Raw genomic sequence first — 25,127 nt, forward strand, 5'->3', positions numbered from 1 at the left:
TCTTTCTTAACTTGAGGCAAAAAGAGGGGGTGGAGTAATTTATGTTAATTGTAGATAAAAAATAATATCCATATTCCCATCTCCGAGAGGTAGCACTGTGGCATTTGGCTTTATTCTTCCCTTTTATTCTCTAGGAATTTATTATTTCTTTTACAAAGTTGTAATCTATTTCATAGTTTGCTGTTATTATTTAATAGATGGTAAACATGTTTTCATGACATGAAATCTACAGTGAACCATAGCCATCCCACCCAAATTTGAACTCTTCCTGATTTTTTACCAGTAAGTGAGATGAACATCTTTGTGGCTATATAATCACATCTGTGATCAGCTCCTGATAATAAATTCTTATATAATTGCTTATTTTTAAGAGTAAACATTTTGAATCTTTAAGTACAACCATTTCTTTATAGAACCCATTCTGTTTGTTCCAGTTTCAGGTGGAAAGCATTACCACACAAGCTGAAACTGTCCTTACTAAGTTTAGAAAGCCATTAGGTTTATGGCTGGCATAAGCCTCTTAAGGGGTCATTTATATTCGTTTATATTGATGAACCATAATCCAGTGATTCCTCTAGGCTTAGAAACTTTTTTTTTTTTGATACAGTAAGATCAGACTGTTAGGGGCAGATTTAATGTTAATTATGAGAGACTGATTAACTCATTTATCTTTTAGTTTATATACATGTATTGGCAATAAGAAGTGGAACTGTCAAACAGACTAGATATTTTAAGTCACCCTTTCCAGCATATTCTCTTACTATGTGCAGGTTACCAGTTGAGAAACCAAAGTTTTCAAAAAGGTTGTTTAGAATCCAAACAAAGGGATCTAGTAGGTCTTTAGAACCAGAGTCTTCTCAGCTAGTATGGCTTGAGAAAGTCTCACCTACCATAAAATATTCTTACCAAAAACCCAGTAATGTTCTAGTTAGCTTAGCTAAGGTTTCTCTTTTCCTTTAGACAATAACTTGAATGGGCACAGAAAATGTTTGCCTCTGTGATTATTATTTACTCTTTCATTCATTTGTTCACTCATTTACTTATTGTTTCTAGGGCTGACCAATCCCCTCTTTTGATATATAGTTAATATATTAAGTTTATTAACTGTCATATCCTGCAGACTAGAGAGCCATTTGCTCTCTTTATGGCTTAAAGTATCATCTCTCTATTTAAGTTCAGTTTTTGGTGTGATGGCTTGGTTTTCAGGTATTTTTGAGTCTTGGAATGGTAAATAGACTATGTCACTAACACCTCCCCCTTCTCCCTTCCAACTTCCCACTATATGGAAACATTTCCTTTTGTGTTTTTTAAATATATTGTTATTTTTCTTATTAGCCAGGATCACCTTTTGACCCCCCCTTTTTTTTTAAGATATTGTTTGTTTGTTTGTTTGTTTTATTTTTTTTTTTGCGGTATGGGGGCCTCTCACTGCTGTGGCCTCTCCCGTTGCGGAGCACAGGCTCCAGACGCGCAGGCTCAGCGGCCATGGCTCACGGGCCCAGCCGCTCCACGGCATGTGGGATCTTCCCGGACCGGGGCACGAACCCGTGTCCCCTGCATCGGCAGAGGGACTCTCAAGCATTGTGCCACCAGGGAAACCCTGTTTGTTTTTTTAAATGAATTTATTATTTATTTTTGGCTGTGTTGGGTCTTAGTTTCTGTGCGAGGGCTTTCTCTAGTTGCGGTGCGCGGGCCTCTCACTGTCGCGGCCTTCTCTTGTTGCGGAGCACAGGCTCCAGACGCGCAGGCTCAGTAGCTGTGGTGCACGGGGTTGGTTGCTCCGCGGCATGTGGGATTTTCCCAGACCAGGGCTCGAACCCGTGTTCCCTGCATTGGCAGGCAGATTCTCAACCACTGCGCCACCAGGGAAGCCCTGAACCCTTTTTGTTGACGAAAGTTAGTTTGGCAGTTCATCTGTCTCTGGCATGTTTGCATTGATAATAAGTAGGTCTGTTATTTCAGCTAGCAAGTCCTTTATTTCACCTTTTGAGATTTTTAACTGAACCTGGTAATTACTATCCATTTTACTGATTAGGTTTAGAATATTCTGTGGATTTATAATTATTTTATCTTTCACATAAATCAAAGAATGTGACTTTTTAATTTGATCTTTTCTCAAGTTTATGATAAAAGAGTGTGATGGCTTTTTAAAAAATATTTACCAATGTAGAAAAAAGAGAATTTGCTTGTCCCACTTTCATAGGAACAAATGGTGAGACGTAATACTGAAGCAGCAAATATTTGTTAGTTTGTCACAGCAGAAAATCAGAATTTTCATTTAAAAGGATTAATAAAGTAACATTCACCCTAAAAAATAGATTGCTGGGTATCCAGAATTTTATTCATCCTATACTATCATCTTGGCCACTTTTTTATTCTAGTCACCGTTATCAGCTGCAGCAACTCATTTCCTTTAAGGCAATCATCTTCCTGCCTGAGATAAGTATTTTTCTGAGCTCAAGAAATAAAAATAACTATTTTATTGAGTTAACAGTCTCTAATGAGAACACCAGATTTGTCTCTAATTAAGTTAAAAGCCATTTGGTCACAAATAAGACCTTCAGTCAGGCAAAATTACTAGTTTGCTGATCCTTTCAGATACTTACACATATAGACACTAAAATAATCCCTTATTTAGTGAGACTAAATGTTTTAGCCATTAGCTTTTTGTGCTGTTTTCTCTTCTTGTTCCAAGGTGCAAAACAGACAATATATGTTTACTGGGCTAAGAAGTCTTGAAAAAGCAAGCAAGTGCAAGCAAAGGGAAAGTATAAAACAAGTAAACTGCTATAAGGAAAGTATAAAACAAAATTCTGTCAAAATTCTATGTAATAATTAACTTCATTTTGTATTAAAACTATTAGGAGTGACTGAACCCCAGTGACAGTATTTAACAATTTTTGTTTTGTTCAATCAGTAAATAAGACTTTGAGGAATATCACCTGGGTTTGTCTCAGAAGTATTTTAAGTAAGATTTTAGGAAATAATACTTCTATGGAAAGAAGGATAAATTAGTCATTAGTTATACTACTAAGTGTCTGGTGTTGTCCACTATTTACTTTTAATATTTTCATTTGGGAATTATTTGGAAAATAGTAAATATTATTGATAGTATTTGAGTCCTTCTGATAATATTTTACTATATTCTAGGTTAGGGTAATATAATTTGCTGGGTTCCTGAAAGTAATTTTTATTGCATCTGTGAACAAAATTCTTTTCTACAGTATATATTTTTGATTTTATAATGGAAAAAGTATGCCTGGCATGGACTAGGTGAATGATTGTTAGTTGAAATAGCTGTAAGTGTAGCTAGAATATAGCAGCTCTGTTAAAGGGACATACCAATGTCGCTTTACTTTGTTTTTTTCTAGTGTAATTGTAAAACATCACTCTAAAACTACAAATAAGTGTTCTGATGTTGTCTTTTTTCCCTCCACATTTAAGTAAGAGAAGAGGCATTGTTAGCATTTTTCTTTGTGAGACTTAATATCGTAGCAGTCATAAAATGCAATTACAAGACTTTTTCATTTCCATGAGCCTTATGAACAAAAAGAAAAGTCTTGGATAAGCTTTTAGTTTTTCCTGTCAGTATCTTTTTAAACTACAAAGTAAAAGAAGCCAGTAATTAACGTAAACTTTGGATTCCCTTAGTGCTCTTAAAAGTTGTCTTTTCCACTCTAAAAGTAGCCCATGCTCATTATTGTTTTGAAAATGTGTGTTGATATAAAGGAGGAAGCCACACAATCCAGAGAAAACCATCATTAGCACTTTGGTATGCTCTCTCCAGACACATTATTTACATAGTATTGATCAGACCTTCTGTACAATTTTTCATCTTGCTTTTTTCCTTTAGCATTCTTTGTTATAAACTTTGTTAACATCTTTAGTGACCACCCAACACCTTGAACTGGATTACCTTAATTTACTTAACTTTAGAAAAATTACTTTTAGGGAATTCCCTGGCAGTCCAGTGGTTAGGACTCTGCGCTTTCACTGCCTAGGGCTCAGATTCAGTCCCTTGTTGGGGAGCTAAGATCCCGCAAGCCACCAGGTACAGCCAAAAAAAAGTTTATTTATTTTTGTTTTGCGGTACGCGGGCCTCTCACTGTTATGGCCTCTCCCGTTGCGGAGCACAGGCTCCGGACGCGCAGGCTCAGCGGCCATGGCTCACGGGCCCAGGCGCTCCGCGGCATGTGGGATCTTCCCGGACCGGGGCACGAACCTGTGTCCCCTGCATCAGTAGGCAGACTCAACCACTGCGCCACCAGGGAAGCCCAAGTTTATTTTTAAAACTAGTGTCTGAACAAGTACATATACTTCTCTAAAGGGTACTTAGATTGTACTGTGAATGTTTTTTTAGAACTAGCAATCTGATGAAAAAGCTCCATTTTCCTACACTTAGAAAAAGTGCATTATCTTACCTTGTGTGGTTATGCATATCTGAATTGCTGCAAGACTGCATTTGAAAGTCATCCTTGATATTACCAGGGTTCCAATTGAATTAGGTAGGATCTTTGGACCATTTTATAACTTTTAAGGTAAAACTCATAGAAAAAAATACCCATAGAAATTTTCTGTGGAAAGATGATATCACTAAATCCCTTGTAAATGTTCTCAAAGTCAGTAAATTAGCAAGCTGTATTAGTTGGCATATACTGAGAGAATAAACAGTTCACTTTATAATAGTGTTCTACTTTCTTTATGACAATGGTATGCTTTTAGGGTTTTAAACAATCTTGAGGGTATTTTAATTTTGCATTCTTATAATAATTATTTTAGGTCAACTGGCTATTCTGAGGTGATAGTTGTCGTTGGAGGCTGTGAACGAGTTGGAGGATTTAATCTTCCATACACTGAGTGCTATGATCCTGTGACAGGAGAGTGGAAGTCTTTGGCTAAGCTTCCAGAATTTACCAAATCAGAGTATGCGGTCTGTGCTCTAAGGAATGACATTCTTGTTTCAGGTAAATAAAGAATTATTACAGTAGCTACTTTTAATTTAATCACAGCTTGGCCATTTTAAACCATAAGTGTCAAAAGAAAACAGTGAAAGTAGATATGCCCACCTTAGGCAGATCATATTATACAACAAATAAAACTGAAAATGACTTTTTGCTCTTAAAAACAGGCACAAGATGATGCAGAATGATTTACAAAAGATTCCCCAGAAAATGCCTTCAACTATATCATATTTTTTAAATTTATTTTATTGATTTACAATGTTGTGTTAATATCTACTGTATAACAAAGTGATTCAGTTATCATATATAAATTCTTTTTCATATTCTTTTCCATTTTGGTTTATCACAGGATATTGACTATGTTCCCTGCACTAAACAATAGGCCATATCGTATTTTAAATGCTCTCAAATGCATATAGAATATGGTACAATTTTTAAAACTTTTACCTGTTTACTTTGTTTTAAGGAACACAGTAACGTATGCAAAATGAAAAGTACTCAGTTAATCATCTCTAATCCACCCATGTTTTCTGAAATTCTCCCCAACGTTTATGAAATAGGATTTTCCTTAAAATTCTTAACTTGAACTTTTATTATAATATGTGATATGTTACCTCTAAAATCAAACAGACAATAAAGTGACAGACTTATATACAAAGTATAACTATAGGATCTATAATCTGAAGTTTAATTAAGTTTGTTGATTAATTTGTTAGTTAAATTTAATTTTACCACCTTTGCAGGTTACTATATTACTACACGTTGAACAATATAACAACACATACTTTATTTTGTACAATGGTATGCTTTTTAAAAAACGGGTGATTTTTAAAAATCTTTCTAGAATAACTCTTTTGTCTGGGTGCTTCTGTTGTCTGACTCTTAAATGAACAGTCTTACACATTTGGTAAATTCATATTCTGCATTTTATTATTTGGGACATATAGTTATTATTTCTCAGGATAACAACTGACAAAGTTAAATCTGCTCTGTAGAACCATTTGCATTTTAAGTTTTAAGAGGGTCCTTGTTTCATTTATTGAACTGAATCCTCAAATTCTCGGACTGGGTGAATAACTCAATGTTTTCATTATCTATGCCTTTGGCAAAGATCCCTTGGTGATACACATTAGTGTGTGTGCATTGTTTTGCATTTAAAGGTGGAAGAATCAATGGCCGTGATGTCTGGATTTATAACTCACAGTTGAATATTTGGATCAGAGTTGCTTCTCTAAATAAAGGCAGATGGCGTCACAAAATGGCTGTCCTCCTTGGTAAAGTAAGAGAAACCACTTTTTATTATTATTGCTGTTACGTTTCCAGAATGAATACCACAGATGAATCCTTGATTTTACTCACCCTCTGGGTATTTTGAACTCAGATTGTATTTCCTTCCATTTCTAACCTCAATACATAAACTGAAGATATAAACAATTTGACACTGTACTTTTGAATGGATATTTTGTTCTCCCAACTAGGAATTTGTAGCAGTGCAGCACATTTCTCTTCTCAGGCACCAATGCGGTCTAAATGACTGAGAAGCACTGGAAAATAAAGCAGTTACATCAAGTACAAAAACAGGCCAATGTCTAATCCAAGCAATCTTTTTCCTTTTACTGACTTTGGCATTCAGGCCAAGATATATTTATGTAGAGTGATATTATTTTATCTTTTTTATTTGTACAAGTAGGGACAAAACAAATAAGTGTTAAGATAAACTCACCAACATATTTTAAAGCAAACTTATTATTGGCTGCAGCTAATAAATATGAAAAACATATAATTTGATTCTGGACCATTTACTGTCCTTAGGAACTTGAGAATCACTTGTAGACTAGTGATTTTTGAATCACTAGTAGACTAGTAACTTTTTTGAAGTTAAATCTAATATAAAAAGCTATTACATAAAGCAGATAAAAATACAGCTGTGTATCAAGGGCTAACTTGGACTCTGTAGCCCTTCCCTGCCTCTGTCTCTATCATCTCCTCCAAAGCCACTTCAAATTAATGAGCAATCTAAATAAAAGCAGCGTACTTGCTCGCACATTTTTTTTTGAAGTATAGATGATTTACAATATTGTGTTCAAGTGTACAGCATAGTGATTCGTGTTTTAGGGGTGTTGTTTGTTTGCAGCTTATATTCCATTATAGGTTATCATAAGATATTGAATATACTGCACGTATATATTTGTCTGGTCCCCTAGTACTCTCTTCTAAAAAGATTGCTGCCTCTTAAGCCCTCTCTTGAAGACATTTTAGAGCCACCAGTGAGAAAGCAGAACTGCTCTAGTTGGAACAGAGATAATGCCAGGAACCCTTCCTACTCAGCCACCCATCAGTTCTGATTCCCTCCTCCTATCTCCCCACAGAAAGGTCTTGAAATCGCTATACTATAGAATACTAGAGCTTCTCAAAGCGCAGTTTGAAAGGTATTGTTAATTCCTAAGGGTATTGATCTACTGTGTTGCTGCTGTCTATAAGAGCAATGAAATAATGAGGACTTTGAGGTAGATGTAATGGAAATAAAATACTAATAGAGTATTTTCTAAAACCACTGGTTTGTTAGTACCTACTATATTATATACAGTTTTGGTAGCTATACCTCAAGGATGACAAAATATTACTGGAAAGTGGCAGCTAAAATAATTAAGGTGTTGAAAAGAGATGAGGTCTTACTAAAAACATTATAATTATTTAGTCTGAACATACAGAGGCATGTGAAAAAGATTGATGTCTCAAATATCGTATATGGATTGATGAACACAAATTTATTTGACAAATATTAGTATATTTGACTTGAAGGTGCCCAAAACTTGGAAGCACTAAATCAAGAAATAAAAGGAATCCTTCCTACCTTACACAGCAAGTACTCAATTCATGGAAAACAGTTATCCCAAAAACTACAATATAGGCTGAATTCAAACACAGAAAGTTATTTAAAGTTGTAAATGCACTCTGTTAAGGAAACCTAGGATGATTTGGAATATAGAATCTTAGAGCAAGAAGGCATCTTAGAGAATATTTAATGTAACTTCTTTAGTTTACAAAGAAACTGAATCCAGAGAGATCAAGTCATTTGCCCAAGGTTGCACAGAAAGTGATAAAGCAGGGGTAAAAGCTCAGATTTTCCTAATCTAGAGGCTTTTTATCTTAAGGCGCACAGCATATATTTTTAGTTTATGCAGGTATGGGAATAGTAATAAAGTTTAATCTTCAAAATTATATTATGTGATAGGTACTATTATTGTCTACATTTTTAAATTGAGGAAATTAAGATGGAGTCTCAGAGAAGATAGGTGAACTGCCCAAGCAAGGTCTTACTTGCAGTGGCAGAGCTAAAGATGGACCTACCTCTCCTGATTTCAAAGCCCATACCTTTAAGTACTGCATTGTGCCACAGTTTCCATACCCCTTCTAGCTGCATGACCTTGAATAAGTTACTTAACCTCTCTGGGCTGCCTGGTGTTGGGAGAACAAACCCACCAACAGATAATTTTCACATAATGTAAGAAATGCAAGATTGAAATAGCATTAGCTGCTGAGGAAATTTGGAAGAGTACAGAAAGAGATTTGTGGACACACTTGAATGACAATGTATAAAGTTTGGCCTTGACCCTTAGGCATTCATTGTTAAACTAGTAAAAGGAGTTGATGAGGTGTTTTAGGAAGATTAATCTGTGGTTCAGAGAGTACAAGAGTGGAGACCAGGAGATTGAGAGGTGTGAAATGATATGGACCCCAAGGATGGTGGCAGTGGGAAACAAAAGGAAGGGACAGACGTGAGAGATGCTGTGAAAGAACGCTTGGTAGAACTTAATAGTTAATTAGATATGGATGCAGAAAAGAGTTGATGATGACTGTTCATTAAAAGAATTATAGGTGTTTAACAGGAGAGCTTTTTTTTTTCTTTTTTAGGAGAGCTTCTATAGGTTGAAAGTTTCTTGTATATCTTGTGATGCTTAATGAATTATTCTACATGTAACTGATTTAATTAATGGCTTGTTGATTAGTTCATCTGCCCTACCTTCCTCATTTGTGAAAAGAAAATGTACATGGAAGCCCTTTGAAATACACATTCTAGAGTTCATAATGTATCAGGTACTTTTCTAGGTACTGCAGGGACTAAATTAAAGAACAAGATAGGCCCTGCCTTCAAAGATCTCACAGTCTAGTAATCCTTACTTAATACTTTAGTTTCATAGCTTTTATTACTTTATAATATTCAGGTATTTTCACCATCCATGAGTGTGAGCATTTATGCTAAATCCTGTAATTCTCAGTGCAAGCAATATTGCTCCTAAGGGGATGAAGATTGGTTCTTGGGCGGGTGAAAAAAAATCATACTGTTTTGTGTATAAAGCACAGATACAATATATAAACAGATATACAGTATATCTGTGGTATTAAAAATTTCACTGGAGGGGGCTACTATGAAAAAAAAGTCTAAAAAGGCTCTTTGGTGGTGGTGAGAGAATGATAATTTTTTTTAAAGGTCTAGAAACTGAGCTAAATATATTGCAATTACAGTTACCAAGGGCTTTTTAAAGGGGAGAGATCCCTTAATTCTTAATTTTTTTTTTTTTTTTTTTTTTTTTTTTTTTTTGCGGTACACGGGCCTCTCACTGCTGAGGCCTCTCCCGTTGCGGAGCACAGGCTCCGGACGCGCAGGCCCAGCGGCCATGACTCACAGGCCCAGCCGCTCCGCGGCATGGGGGATCCTCCCGGACCGGGGCACGAACCCATGTCCCCTGCATCGGCAGGCGGACTCTCAACCACTGTGACACCAGGGAAGCCCCCATCCCTTAATTCTTTAGCCAACTAGTTAAAAATTCAAACTTTTGATAATTAAGATTTCTCCATGTATTTTACATATAGGTATATGTTGTTGGAGGCTATGATGGGCAAAACAGACTTAGCAGTGTAGAATGTTATGATTCCTTTTCAAATCGATGGACTGAAGTTGCCCCCCTTAAGGAAGCAGTGAGTTCTCCTGCCGTGACTAGCTGTATAGGCAAATTGTTTGTGATTGGTGGAGGACCTGATGATAATACTTGTTCTGATAAGGTAAGCCATGCTCTCTCTCTTTTTTTTTTTAAATAGAAATTACCAATGATATACACAAGAAGAGAAATATGGAAGGCCTATCAAGTAGGTAGTTTGGTCCCTTAGAGTGAGGGGGCTTTTAAAAATTGTCTGGTACTTTATACTTAGGGAGGAAAACATTGAGTTTCAAGTTACTAAAGTGAGATCATAAAGTGAGATCATAACATATCCAACAATTTTCTGTTAAAAGTGTGATCCAGTTTTTTTGAGATGAAACTGATCTCAGCGTTATACTATAAACCATTTTAAAACTTTTTACTGGTATAGTTTACAAAATCAAAAAATTATTCACATAAAACAATTGGGAAGTGGATTAGCAAAGGGTAGTATACTGTACTGCTTCCAACTGGGTCATTTTCTGCATACTTTGAAAATATTCTTAGAACAAAGAAAAGAAAACCTCTCTAATGTAAATATAGGATGGCTCAAAGCTGCTGCAGTTCATTGAATTCGTGAGACAAAAGAACATGTGCCATCCTGACATCTCAGAAAATACCCCGTTTATTCTGCAAACAAGTATCTAATGCCTAATTCATTTAGCAATAGTTTACTGAACTTTGTCAATCAATAAATTCTTTTTCTAAATTAAATTTTAATATAATGTCAAATGTTACATATTTAGAATTCATTAATTCAGAATTTGTGATAATTCAAAGTATACTGAATTGAGGTTCGCTGGTGTTCTTCTGAAGAAAGGACTCCCTAAACATGTGAAGAAATTATATTCAAATTGAGGCATACTTATCCTATGTAACAGAATTTATAAGACTGTTATTTTATTTTTTTTGAAGACTGTTATTTTTAATGGAAAAAAAAAAGCAAACCTGCTAGCCATTCATCTTGGAAACGGTCTGTGTTTCTTACTCTATTCTGCTTGATAGTAATAAATTTGTATTTCTTTTGAGAATTTCATAATTCAGATATTTTACTCTCAAGCCAACCTCCCTTAATTCTGTGAATTAATGGGATTTTATTTTTAATCATGTTTCTGTATATTGGCAGACTATTTATTATGTAAATTTGCATTTTTGTTGAGAAATTTTAATTAAGTACTTCTATATATTATTAGGTTCAATCTTATGATCCAGAAACCAATTCTTGGCTACTTCGTGCAGCTATCCCAATTGCCAAGAGGTGTATAACAGCCGTATCCTTAAACAACCTGATATATGTTGCTGGTGGACTGACCAAGGCAATATACTGTTATGATCCCGTTGAAGATTACTGGATGCATGTACAGAATACATTCAGCCGACAGGTAATAACATAAAATAGTCCAAAAGAATAATCAATGTAGGCGAGACCAAGTACAGGACCAGTATGAATATACAGTAACTTTACTATTTATGTGTTTCATGTATGCTTGGATTATTTCCAAAAAAAAAATTTTTTTTTTAATAAATAAATTTATTTTTGTCTGCGTCGGGTCTGCGTTGCTGCCCACGGGCTTTCTCTAGCGCGGAGAGCGGGGGCTAATCTTCGCTGCAGTGCGCGGGCTTCTCATTGCGGTGGCTTCTCCTGTTGTGGAGCGCGGGCTCTAGGCGCGCAGGCTTTAGTAGTCGTGGCACGCGGGCTCCAGAGTGCAGGCTCAGTAGTTGTGGTGCACGGGCTTAGTTGCTCTGCGTCACGTGCGATCTTCATGGACCAGGGCTCAAACTCATGTCCCCTGCATTGGCAGACGGTTTCTTAACCACTGAGCCACCAGGGAAGTCCCTCAAAATTTGTTTAAACTCCACATAAAGCATATGGTATTCTTGTTTTGAACTCCTTCCAAGGAATTTATTGAAATAACTTACTTTTGTTTTTAATTTTTTAATTAATTTTTATTGGAGTATGGTTGGTTTACAATGCTGTGTTAGCCTCCACTGCACAACAGAATGAATCAGCCATACACATACAGGTGTCCCCTCCCTTTTGGGCTTCCTTCCCTGAAATAACTTACTTTTTACCATCCCATGGTAAAGTAGGTATTGCTCCTGGGCTGTTGGGTTTTTTTCCCCTTAACCTTTTTGAGACTCCTACTCTAGTTCTTATCCCTCTCTAGCACATTTTCAAAAGAGAAGAAATTCTCTCAAACTGGTTTCTTTCCTTCTGCAGTTAGAAACTAGGTAATTTGTTGTTTTTGCTATAAAGAAAACGGCTGTACTTGGGTCTCTTTCATCCACTCTGCACTTGTACCCTTATATGGCCTTTACCCCTGCCCCATAAAGGCCTTCCCTTGGCCTTTTGTTTCATGGCTCTACCCTCTTTCCTTCCACCATCAAAATGCTTGATGGCTCTGATGCTGGAAATCTGGCTCTACCTGTACCACTCTAGAGAGATTGTACTCCCAAAGGTCATTAATAATCTCCTGAGTCTCATTCATGTTCTCTTGTTTTTTTCTACCCAACCCTTAAATATGGGTATTCCTTGAGCCTCTTTTCCCTGCCCTTTATCCAGATTATACTCCGTTCCTGAGTGATCACAGTTACTGCTCAGTACTGATGACTTCAAATCTTATTCTCCATTAAAGCCTCTCTCCTGTGCTGCAGACTCAAATTTCCAACTGCCTATTTGATGTTTTCCGTGGCATTCCAAGACTTTAAAACAGAATTCACCTTCTTCCCCAAGTTTACTTCTTCTGTTTCCAAACAACCTAGTGAATGGAAAAACTCTGTTTCTCCCTGACAGCACTTCTGACACCAGATATGTGGGTTTATTCCCACACTAACCGATCTCTGTCTTCAGCTGGTGTCTTACAATTCACTTCAGTTCTGACATGACCTGAAATTTGCTTCAGGTTCCACAGGTTAAGGACTCAGTCCCGCAAGACTGCCACCACTTCACATGCCAGTCACAAGTCTCAGGTTTTCACCAGTACTTCTGACAAATCAGCTATAAATCAAGGTTTCCACAGCCCCCCCCTTGGGTTCAGTAATTATGCTCAGGAAAACACTTACTTATGTTTACGGGTTTGTTATATGATAAAGTATATTACAAAGGACATAGATGAACAGCCAGATAAAGAAGTACCTAAGGCCAGGTCTGGAAGGGTCCTAAGCAGAGAACCTTCTGTCCTCATGGATTTGAGGTGCACCACCCTCCTGGGACATAGATGCATTTACCAGCCTAGAAGCTCTCCAAATCCTATACTTTTGGGATTTTTATGGAGACTTTATCATGTAGACATGATCAGTTATAATTCAGTTTCCAGCCCTGCTCCCCCCTCCAGAAAAGGGAGGGTGGCGTGAAACTTACAAGCTTCTAATTATGGCTTGGTTTCTCTGGTGACCAACCCCCATCTAGGAGCCCAGCAACAGTCCCTCCTTAGAACAAAAGACACTCCCATCAACCAGGAAATTGCAAGGGATTTAGGAGCTCTGTGTCAGGATCTGGGGGCAGAGGCTGATATGTATTTTCTATTATTTCACACCTAGAAACTTAATTTTTAAAATTTTTCTTGATTTCTCTTAAATTGAATCAATCCATCATATCAGTTCTGTGTCCTCAAGAGTTTCTCCTATTCTTTTCCATTCCTGTGGTTCTTGCTTTCGTTCAGGTTCTCATCAGTTCTTACCTAAACTAAAACAGTATTTTCTAGGTAGTGTTCCTTTCTCTCTTGCTTTTCTAACCCATTTTACCACCAGTTATTTTTCAGCAAATCAAATTATGTCTCTTCTCTGGAAATGTACTGAATAAAATCTAAAGGTTTTCCCACTTCATTCTAGGTCTCCTGTTGTCTGACCTCTTCTTGCCTTTTCAGCTTCACTTTCTTCACCTTTACCCAAATTACATTAAGTATCTGTTGCTTGCATTTGCTATCCAGATGGTATGTGTTCTTGCCTTGATTCATGTTGTGCTCTTAGCCTTTAATGCCTTTTCTACCTTCTCTATTTGTAATTCTACTCATCTTTCAAGTACCACTTCACAGTTACAACAAACTGAGGTTGCCCTGTTCAGAATTAATCTCGTTTTTCTGATCTGTCACTACACTTAACACCTCTATAATGCAAGTGATAAATTTCCTTATAGTTATAAATGTTCATTTCTATACTGGAATTCAGTCTTCTTAAGGATACTGTGTTTTCTAACTCATCTCATGTATCTTGCATTGACTGATTGGTGCTCGGTAAATTTTTTTTTTTTTTTAATTTTTTTTTGGCTGCATTGGGTCTTCACTGCTGTGCTCGGGCTTTCTCTAGTTGTGGAGAGCAGGGGCCAGTCTTCGTTGCGGTGTGCGGGCTTCTCATCATGGTAGCTTCTCCTGTTGCAGAGCACAGTCTCTAGGCACACGGGCTTCAGTGGTTGTGGCATGTGAGCTCAGTAGTTGTGGCTCACAGGCTCTAGAGCACAGGCTCAGTAGTTGTGGCGCACGGGCTTAGTTGCTCCCCGGCATGTGGGATCCTCCCGGACCAGGGCTTGAACCCATATCCCCTGCAGTGACAGGCGGATTCTTAACCACTGTACCACCAGGGAAGTCCTGCCTACCCTTTTAATACTAATCAAATGAAAAACGATAAATCAACCGTAATTTCATGGTAGACAGCTATTTGAGTCAAAGGTTGTGGTGTTTTTAAATGCTTAGAATGTTGAATGACAAAAAAAGAACTGAAAAAATGAGCTTTTTTTCCCCAGTCCTAATGGACCCAGCCTTTTTCTCTGTTTTTACCTCACCATTTCCATACCTTTTGACTTTGCATAATTCCTAAATTCCACAACTTGCTATTTTAAACATATTTTGCTTTTTAACTTTCATCAGGAACTTTTTTTTTTTTACTGACGAAGATTTTTTTTTTACCCTTCTTCAGCGGACTAGGTATTTAAAATGTGTTAAAGTTTAGAATAATAATTGAAAAGAAATCTGATTCTTTTTCTTTATTGTTGGCGTTTTAACATTTAAGCATTAAGCATTATAAAAAATAATAATTAAGGAGAGGGGTATATTTTACAATATTAAGATTGTGTTTCATTTAAGTCATGAAAAATAACATTAAAACTTCATGTATTGATGAATTATTTTTCTTACTAGCTGCCATTACCCTTGAGACTCTCAGAGAGTGAAATAAACTACTATGCAAGTAATTTCCTGATAGGAATGAATATCTGTTCTGAAGGTTGCTTGCTTCATTTAATTCTGAGCACTATTTATGAAATGATGTTAATAACAAGATAGATCCTATAATTATATAGTTTAAGAATCATCATCAAAGTGACTGTAAAGTTCAATAGTGCAAGCCAGCTTGTACTTGAAAACTAAGGATGTTGTCTTTTATTGTGTCAGAACTTTCAGAATTTATAGAAAGAGCTCATTGTGCTTTCGATGGAAAATGTTATAGTCTGGTACATAATTGGTACAATTCATGGGTGGTATTCTACATAAAAGTTTGTCATTCACTGATGATAATGGGCCCCAAATCAATATGGGGGTATATAAACTCTAATGTAGACATTTTAAAATACTCACTAATTCTTCTAGACCCAAAGATACTATCCTCTATTATAGAAATCCACCAAGATTTAATTTTTTCTACAAGAGTGAAATTTATGTATAGCAAATCTGATCAAGTAAAAATGTTTATTGTACTCACTGGTAGAACCCATCTCATTGTTGGTTATGTGGAAACAGGATAATAATATACAGTAACTTTCTGAATTAAAGTGAAATTTAAATGGAAGAATAATTGACCTGCAGCATAACCAGATTCATGCAATAGTGAGACAATTTTAGTATAATTTCTTTCTTTGAAGAATCACTCTTATCTTTGCAAGAGTATTTGTTTTATACAGTAATTGTATTACTGACAGAGAAGAGTAAAATTTAGCTAAGAGTCTCATTGCATGGAAAGTTAACTATAAAATGTTATCTGGGGAGTTTCTGTGCCCCATCCAAGGCCCCTAATAACAGTGCTTCTTTAATTTGGTTATAACTCTCATTCATTCTTTCAACTTGTGGGTAATCCCCTATAATGAATAATGTTCCTACCCTTTGATCATGTAATAGCCACTTTCTATAATAAAGGACCTTCCTGTAATAGGAGAAGCAAGTCTTCAAGGATGTTTTCATTCAACTACCATTAAGTTAACTAAAACCCTTCTCTCAGTCCACCACCCCCACTTCACCTCCCATATCTTGACCCCAATTAGTGACATATATTCTATCTTAACACTCCCTTCACCCATGCAAATTTACCTAGTATTCACACATAGGAGTTGGGCAAAAGGGAGCTTATTATTTCATGTCTCCTTTTTTGACTTGTTAAAGCATGTCTTATTTTACTTTTCAGTTTGCTGCCAAATCCCTTACTGTCAACAGTTAATTTTTTTTTTTAATTTGGTTGAACAGGAAAACTGTGGTATGTCTGTATGTAATGGTAAAATATATATCCTGGGTGGAAGACGGGAAAATGGAGAAGCCACAGACACTATTCTCTGTTATGATCCTGCAACAAGTATCATCACAGGGGTAGCTGCAATGCCCAGGCCAGTGTCCTATCATGGATGTGTGACTATTCATAGATACAATGAGAAATGCTTTAAGCTCTAAAACCAGGATACCTCACCCAAGAAGCCACAGCAATCCAAGATGAGAGGTTTTAAAAACTCCAGAGTGGGAACTTGACATATCTCCTTTTTGCAATATGCACAGAAAAGTAAAAATAATAATTATCATGCCTTTCTTCCCAAAATATCAATCTTTCAAACTGTAATAAAGGCTTTTCTGTAATGGGGAAAAAAAATTTGTTGTTGTTGAAGGTAATAGTGGTCTTTGCTTGGGCTTTGAGAGTGTACCTTTGTGAGTATTTGTAAGAAACCTATGTGGAGTAGGAAATAATGTCTGCCTGCATACCTTTTAGGAATTTGTGATGGTTTCTTCATTTATGTATGTTTATCTGCAAGACTGTATATTCCTTACTTTGTCACATATATGTGTGTGTGTGTGTATATATATATATGTATGTGTGTATATATATATATATATATACACACACATACATATATATATATAATTGCATGGCAAGTTTTCATTTAGTTTGACTCATATAATGCTTAGAATACTTAGAATCATTCTAAGGTAGAAAAACCAGTTTTAAAAATCTTTGTCACTAAAAAATACATCCAAGTTGATTAATTTTATTGTGGGTTTTTTTCTGTAATTGATAAAAGTGTAATGATGACAATCTGAGTATCATAAAATACTGAATTATTATGACTTCATTCTTAGAATTATTTTCTTATATTAAAGGTATTTTGGGGGGAGGAGATACAAAAGCAAGTGCCCTTAAAATGGAGATTAAAATTACATGTTAGTTCCTAAGAAAAAATCATCTAAGACCATTGAAGGGAAAATGACCCACTGTGGCTCTCAAAAGTATTTATATATCATCTCTAAATCCTCTAAGGGATGCGCCTTTTCTTGAACATGGCAGAAGAGTTGAAGTCCACTTTGCAATATTATCTTGTGAAAAACAGGGACAGATTTTCTCCGTAGCCCAGTAGGGTTTGACCTCATTACTATGGTGCTTTGGGTGAGGACCTCTTCCTGGTTATCCTACTTTCTTGTGAACAGCTAAAAATCCTGGGAGTCTCTACTGTTAAGCTGCCCTTAAAGGATAAAGCAGGGACCACCTGTCTCAGTGGGTCCATATTTCTTTTAAAATTAGCTATCTGAAGAAACTAACAGCAGTAGTTGCAGTCTTCTAAGATAAATCTTTCATTTGGTACCCATTGTGTAAAATAGTGATCAATATTCTCAAGCTTCTCTACATCAAATTGCCTTTGTCTAGATGTTTCAACTCCAGTTTATAAAGCTTACTGGTTTTCAGAGAAGAGTGTAAAACTTTTTCTAAGGCAAATGAAATGGCAGGAACTATAGTGTACGTGATTATTGATATTCCTGGGTGGACAGATATAATTTAAAACATTTTAGGGATGTTCAGGTAGCCTGCTATATTTCGACTTCCCCAGGCACTATTGTTGTCTCACATCATAATTATATATTTGCCATAGGAGAAATGATGCAAATATGTGATTATAGTGTCACCAGATTTCTGTTAAAAACAAGGTAGTAATCAAAAACCTAACATTGACAAACTACTCTTTCTTTCTCATTTTAGAATGATGCAAAGATTTGAAATAAACCTATACAGAGTCAACTTTTAATGCCTAGCTGGAATCTGAATTCTGAGGAAAACTCTAAAACACTTAACAAATCTTTAAGGAATTTTTATTTTTCAGATCATAATTTGAAATGATGTATACCTTTTTGTGATAATTATCAGAGCAATTCAGAAACCACTTTTCTACCATTTTAGTTGAAAGACAGTAGTAGATACAATTGGGATACTTGTTTTAATTTTAGAGTAAACTTCTACTTCTGCATCATACCTTTTGTAGATAATGGAACCTATTTAGTTCAGAAATTCTCTGTGGTATATGAGAAAAGTGTTTTGTAAATGCTGAGAATTATACAAATGATACTTGTTATTTTCATATGTATTTGTAAGATCATGCCCATCCATAAATAGACACTTCACACAAAGAAGACTTTCTCAACATAACCTGTATTTTAGTACTTTCGTCTATTATAAAAGTATTAACTATTTACTTGTATTTTGTTATACATTTATTTTTAATGTTCAGGTGTCTGTTGTAGTAAATTGGAAATCCTATAAAACAGAATTTGTTTAAACATGGACCTCATGCCAATATTGCTTAATTTTTTTCTCTACATAATTTAAAACTACATAAATTAAGTAGCCACCAAGAACTTAGTTTGAATCCTATGAAATTAAAGTAACAATTTTTAAAGTTACCCAACTGATACTTTAATTTTCTTAAATTATTTATTTTCATTTACTGATTTTTGATAAATAATGATGTTAGCATTGATAAAGTAATAAAGAATTTTAGGGTATAATTAGTATATCAAAAGGGATTTATCAACCAAAATGGTATCAGATTATATTCATGCTCTCATCACATAGTTGACATATTTTCTTTTGGTGGGTGATGCTCGTATAAGCCTTTGGGTTAGTGTGTATGTATATATTCAATACATGTGTGTATATATGTAGATAGATGGTATGCTCATCTACACACATACATACAGACATCAAGAATTTTATCAGTTTCTGATCAGAAAAAGGGACATAAAGTAAAAATTAGTTGATCTTATTAAATTCAATTCCAGAAGTATATTTTTTTAATTTGGGCATTTCTAGAATACTTTGTTACATATGAAAGTACATGATGAATATTAGTATGATGACTCATATACAGTCAGAATCTATATAATGCATACAGTTTTACAAGATCAGAAAACAAATTGACGGGAGATACAAGTTTGCTAAACCTAGCCATTGATATACCTCAGTGGGGAAGGAATTCAAAAGTATTTTTTGTGGGTCAACAGAAATGTACAGTTTTTTCTCCATGAACTTTAATCATTTTTCATGTGTTCCTATATGTGAATGAGCTATAAAGTGGTCTAGTTTTTACAACAAAAAGGCCTTCTTCCTTTTCTACTCTAATCTTCCCACTGACTTTACTGCACAGGTATGAAATGGTAGCCTATTGTATCTTCAGTAACCTTTTTTTTTCCCCTAGATGACTGAAATATAGGTAGTTACTCCATTTAAACCAGGTGTTAACAAAAAAATGATGTAAATACTCAGGGAGGGTATTAACTTGTCATTTTTGCCTAATTGGAGTGTTTAAAGTGCCATATCTAAGTAACTTGCAGTTCATGATTCTAGAGTAAATGCAGTTTGGTAAAGGGGCTTCACACATGGCGGTGGTTAAACATTCATTTTTTTATATTTAGAAAGATGAAAATGTTCTGTGGACTGATACATTTTCTCTTAGTGAATATGAATTGTTTATGTATCTCTACTGTCATACCCTTTTGAAATGAAACTCAGGAAAATATAAAGGTTCAATTATACTACTTTTGTCAGTGTACAAACCAGGTGTATTTTTTTTTCCTGTTGTGTGGATATGGCAATAGATTTTTTAAAAAGAAATGCTGTGAGAACCCATACATGAAAAGAGAGGGTTGAATCATCAGTGTGTGCCTTTTGTTTCTTGAGATTTATATGTGGAAAAGATATCTTCTACTCCAGACTGTATTTTCAAAGAGAAGAGATTGCTCTTTATGTGGTGCCAAGTGATAAGATAACGTCTCTTAAAGGCTTCCTGTGGACTGCCTTTATTTTCCTAAACTCAAGACACCAGTTAACCTCAACATAATTTTGGCCTTTCTTAGAATTTCTTGTGCATTATATTGAAAACCAGGTTTATATCACCTCACCCCATTATTCCTTTTAGTTAAATAAATTCACCATACCAAGAAACCAGAATGGGGCAATTTGGTTGGCCTTTAAGGCAGTAGGTTTGACTAGCTAGTTATACTTACTGTCACATCTAATGCTAGTCATCAGAAACCACTTGAGCCAGGAGTGTGAACTGATAATTCCAGAGACAGTTTCAACATACTTCTGACTTTTTAAAAATGTTTTTTATGAATGTTTTACATTTGTGTGATTGCCTTAGATATTAAATTTTTGTAGTGCTAAAGGTCATCATTAAAAAATGTTTTGAATACCAGTAGTTATAACTTATTTTATGTATTGTCCCAAAGAAAAGAATTTGTTTTAATGTTTTCAAAATAACTGCATCTGAATTTGTTTATATGCCTTAAGTTCTCTAGTGCTATTTCAACTTTTCTTTCAATCTAAATAAAGCTTACCTTAGATAAGTTTCATACTTGTTTCCTATAGAGTGATTTTCCCTTATTGAATTCTTTAATGAGCACCAGCCTTGTGGTTGCTTGAAAGAAAATGTTAAGAAAGGTTGTTGGGTGTTTGGAGTTTTATTATATTGGGGGACTTTTTTTGTTTGATGCCAAGGTGCTTTTTAAGATATTAAGAAAAACATCTATCTTAGGTTGATTAAACCCTTGTAAACATCATTTGCAATATCTGCATCTAAAGTCAAAAAAGTAAATCTACTTATTTTTGTTTCATTCTTATGTACTGTTTTGTTTCTTTTGTTTTTTCTTCTACAGGCTCTTTCATTTATCTTTCCTGAAAAAGTTCTTAGTCTTTCTTTCTCCAACACCCCTCCCCATGGTTTCTTAATTTAAATCTTGTTGAGAGTTTCTGGAGCTATCTAAGACAACACGATTATAGAGTTGAACAAAAGCATAATGTGCTTTACAGCTTGTACAGACTTGTGGCAGCCAAGTGTCTTTTGCTTTCAGATGCTCCAGAGTCTTCACAGTGGGGAAAAAAAAAAAAAAGCTTTGTATTTCTTTGTTTTCAATTTAGTTGCAACACACTAATACTTATATGTCTTGTTTAAATATACTTTGTGCATAGTTGTCTTTAGTTTTTAAAAAGTTGTATCTAATAAAAAATGTCTTTTAACCATTATTACTTGACTATGGTTGTATTAAATTTTATTTACCAAAAGCTCGTTGTTTTGTCTTACCTTAAATATATTCAAGTGGTTGTTTGAAAAAGGAGTGGGGGAAATTACAAGTTAATATATGTATTTACTAGTGTGTTCACAAAGTAACTAGAAGGCTAAACAAAAAGCTAAAAACATTGGTGTGTATGAGGAATTGGTGGCTTAGGGACAAGTAAAAAGGCAACTTCACTGCATACTCCTATAGAATTGTGTGTAATTATATATAAATATGCACATAATCAATTTTTTAGTTGAACCACATGTGTTACTATTCAGAATTTTTTTATTATGATTTTAATTTTTAATTATGAAAGTGAGCCATAACATTTGCACTGTAGTGTTCTTTTGATTTGGCTCTCAAAAATACCCTTATAGTAATATCAAGAGTAAAGAACTTAAGAAATTTTATTGCAGGTGTTGAAGAGGGCACATTGTTTACTGCAGAGGCAATGTCTGATTTTACATTAGCAAAAGTAAAATCTTGAAAAGATATGTTACAGAAGTGTAAGCAGGGGCTTCCCTGGTGGTGCAGTGGTTGAGAGTCCACCTGCCGATGCAGGGGACGCGGGTTTGTGCCCCGGTCCGGGAAGATCCCACATGCCGCGGAGCGGCTGGGCCCGTGAGCCATGGCTGCTGAGCCTGTGCGTCCAGAGCCTCTGCTCCGCAACGGGAGAGGCCACAACAGTGAGAGGCCCGCGTACCGCAAAAAAAAAAAAAAAAAAGAAGTGCAAGCAATGCTTTAGCTTGTTATGCTTAGTTTTTATATTGTGCCATCAAAATAAAATGGCAAGTTAGAGTGTGTCTTAAGTAATAAATGTTAAAGCTGTTTTCATTTCACTTAATTCCTCTGTAGCCACACCTGGAAAGTGGATAGGCTTCATCGGCTCTGATTCCAACCTGTGCTCTGCCATAAAGCCGTTTAACCTCTCTGAGCCATACTTTGCTTATTCTAGGAAATGCAGTCGTAATACTCACTTTACAGGCTTGTTGGATAATGGGATGTATGTTGAAGAGTGAACAGAGTTCTGGCACAGAAGAGGAGAATATAAATGTTGATTCCTTTTCTATGCATTTTGTCTTCAGGACAAAAATGCAGTATGCAAAGTCAGGGAAGGAGTTGAAAGAATTAAAAGCATTTGTTAGCTTATAATTGGAAAACCATGAGCAATGGGTAGAGAATAGAAGCCTCATATAATTTAAATTTTCTCTTCAAAAAATAACCTGTGCTCTTAACAGAATGAGGGGGAAAAATGGGCTAAACCTGCCTTCTGCCTCTCTGCTATTCATTAACTGTTAATGGAGACTGAGAAAATCAAAAGGCATGATTTCCTCCTAATTATGTTGGGGTCTTTTATATTTTTTATATGATGTTTTGACATCTTTGGGGGACCTTGCTGGCTGGGGAGAGACTGCTCCTCCCAGGACTGGCTAATTCCTAGAGGCAGTAAACAGCTTGTCAGTGAGCCCAGCTTTCATATATAAACCAACCAATCTCCTGTCCAAAACTCCAGCCACCTCCTTAACTCTCACACACCAAACCAACATTTCCCGTGCCCTAAATCACCCTAGGGCCAGGTACCAGACTGCTAAGAACCACCCCTTGTGTCACCAAACCAGCTGGGATTATTCAAATTAGCCAACCCTAAACTGTTTACCCTGCTATGCCTTGACTTACCCATGGAAACCCCAGTAAAGGCTCTGTCCTATGCTTCCCCCTCATTTCTTTCTGCCTCCTGACTGACACTGGTGCTTCCCCTGTGGCCCTGTGTGACACACTGTGCCTCTTGTTTCTAGGAGAACTGTAACACTAAACTTTTCTTTCAATGGCACTGACTGCTCCGTGTTATCACCCAGTCACCTCTATAAATTAAGACTCATAAGTCACATGTTCATGTTTATGTTTGAATAGCATGTTCAGCACAGAGGTGCTTAATGTTTTAGTGAATAAAACCACCAATTCTGTTTTTTATACAAGAGGCTATATACCTTAAAACAGGATTTTTTTTTTTTTTTTTTTTTTGCGATACGCGGTCCTCTCACTGTTGTGGCCTCTCCCGCTGCGGAGCACAGGCTCCGGACGCACAGGCTCAGCGGCCATGGCTCACGGGCCCAGCCGCTCCACGGCATGTGGGATCTAACCGGACCGGGGCACGAACCCGTGTCCCCTGCATCGGCAGGCGGACTCTCAACCACTGCGCCACCAGGGAAGCCCCAAAACAGGATTTTTGAGTCATAGTTTGATAAACAATAATCAATGCATATGTAGTACAACCAAAGTGCCAATCGGTCCAAAGAGTCAAGGCTTTGAATACTCATATCTTTTTATTTAGAGAAAAACACGGTTGTGTGATAAAGGAGGGAAGAGGATTTTTAAAAGATCATATTTACTTTCTTAACACACTCCTACTGAGATGTGGTGGATGATACCAAAGATAGTAAGGCTTTATAGGAATTCAGTGTCTGCAGGTGAGTAAACAGAGGAGGTGAAACAAAACAGAAAGCAACACTCCAAGAAGCTTTCTAGCATGGTGTGACAGCTATGGAAATGGGCCTGACTAGCCTCCAACCACAGAGAGCATAATTGACCAAATGATGCCCCAGCTGCTGGCTTTGAAATCCATGTTGCATTTGTGCTGAGCCCACACACCTCCTACCAGCTGCTTTCAGCCAGTGACTTGTAACAGTTAAAGCTGTTTTCATTTGTAACAGGAATACTAAGGCACACATGTTCCTTCTGATGGTGGATTTGGGCTCCAGGACTCCCCTTCTGCTTTGTGCAACCTTCATTAGACTACATGGCAATGTAAGATGCTTCTATCCAACCTTCTTTCCCTCTCCTTCACTTGCTTCTTTCCCTCTCCTTCACTTGCTTCTTTCCCTCTCCTTCACTTGCTCCTTCACTTGACAGAAAGCTGCTGGTGGGCAGGGCCTGTTTTATTAGATTAATTCCACTCTTACTCAGTGCTTGGCATCAACGGGAAGGAAGAGACCAAAGCCCAGTACTTGGCAGTGGTGCTTAATCAGGAATGGTAGTTCTTAACAGCTGAGAGGTTCATTCGTTTATGTATTCATTTATTTATTTGACAAAACACTGGCGTCCTTAATGTGGATCAGACAGAATGTTTCCTCTGGGATTACAGTAATGAATGTGACAGTTCCTGTTCTCAAAGTTTATAGAATGATGGGAGAAGCAGACATATGAATAGATAAATTCTACATATAGTATGATAGAGGAACTTACAGGATTCCAGGGACTGAGAACTGTGTAAATGGGAATAAAGAATCAGCACTTTCTAGAGGAAAGAGATTGTATGGTCTCTTCTTTCCGACTGCTGCCAGGAACTGGGTAAGATGCTATGGGATTAATAAGACAGGCCCTGCCCTCCAGAGCTTTCTGTCGAGTGAGGAAATACATAGCAATCAGGGAAGGGCTGCTTACTGACACATGGAAATAACATTACACTAATGTCCTAGTTTGTTGCATTTTCCACTTCTCAACTTGTGGTTTCCATATACCTACCATTCATAAAATTGTTTGTTAGCAAATTTTGACCTCTGACTCATAGTCTTTAATTTTGATTTCTGCCATTATCCTGGGTCATTTAAGCGTATAGG

General features: G+C 36.3%; 1 protein-coding gene across 5 annotated transcripts in view; it reads left to right on the forward strand.

The window, feature by feature from the left end:
* The window catches only part of KLHL24 (kelch like family member 24), a 39,175-nt gene extending 17,700 nt beyond the window's left edge, over window positions 1–21,475 (forward strand). For 4 of the 5 annotated variants that reach the window (XM_060150104.1, XM_060150107.1, XM_060150106.1 and 1 more), the window contains 5 exons: window positions 4,780–4,964; window positions 6,122–6,240; window positions 9,837–10,025; window positions 11,134–11,322; window positions 16,387–21,475. In XM_060150104.1, coding sequence (XP_060006087.1) covers window positions 4,780–4,964; window positions 6,122–6,240; window positions 9,837–10,025; window positions 11,134–11,322; window positions 16,387–16,587 — 883 coding nt within the window. In that variant the 3' untranslated portion in view covers window positions 16,588–21,475. The remainder of the gene's footprint in view (window positions 1–4,779; window positions 4,965–6,121; window positions 6,241–9,836; window positions 10,026–11,133; window positions 11,323–16,386) is intronic. The other variant, XM_060150108.1, reaches the window with a different exon arrangement.
* The last annotated feature ends 3,652 nt before the right edge of the window (window positions 21,476–25,127 follow it).

Source organism: Lagenorhynchus albirostris, chromosome 5, assembly GCF_949774975.1.
Source record: "Lagenorhynchus albirostris chromosome 5, mLagAlb1.1, whole genome shotgun sequence".
NCBI lineage: Eukaryota > Metazoa > Chordata > Mammalia > Artiodactyla > Delphinidae > Lagenorhynchus > Lagenorhynchus albirostris.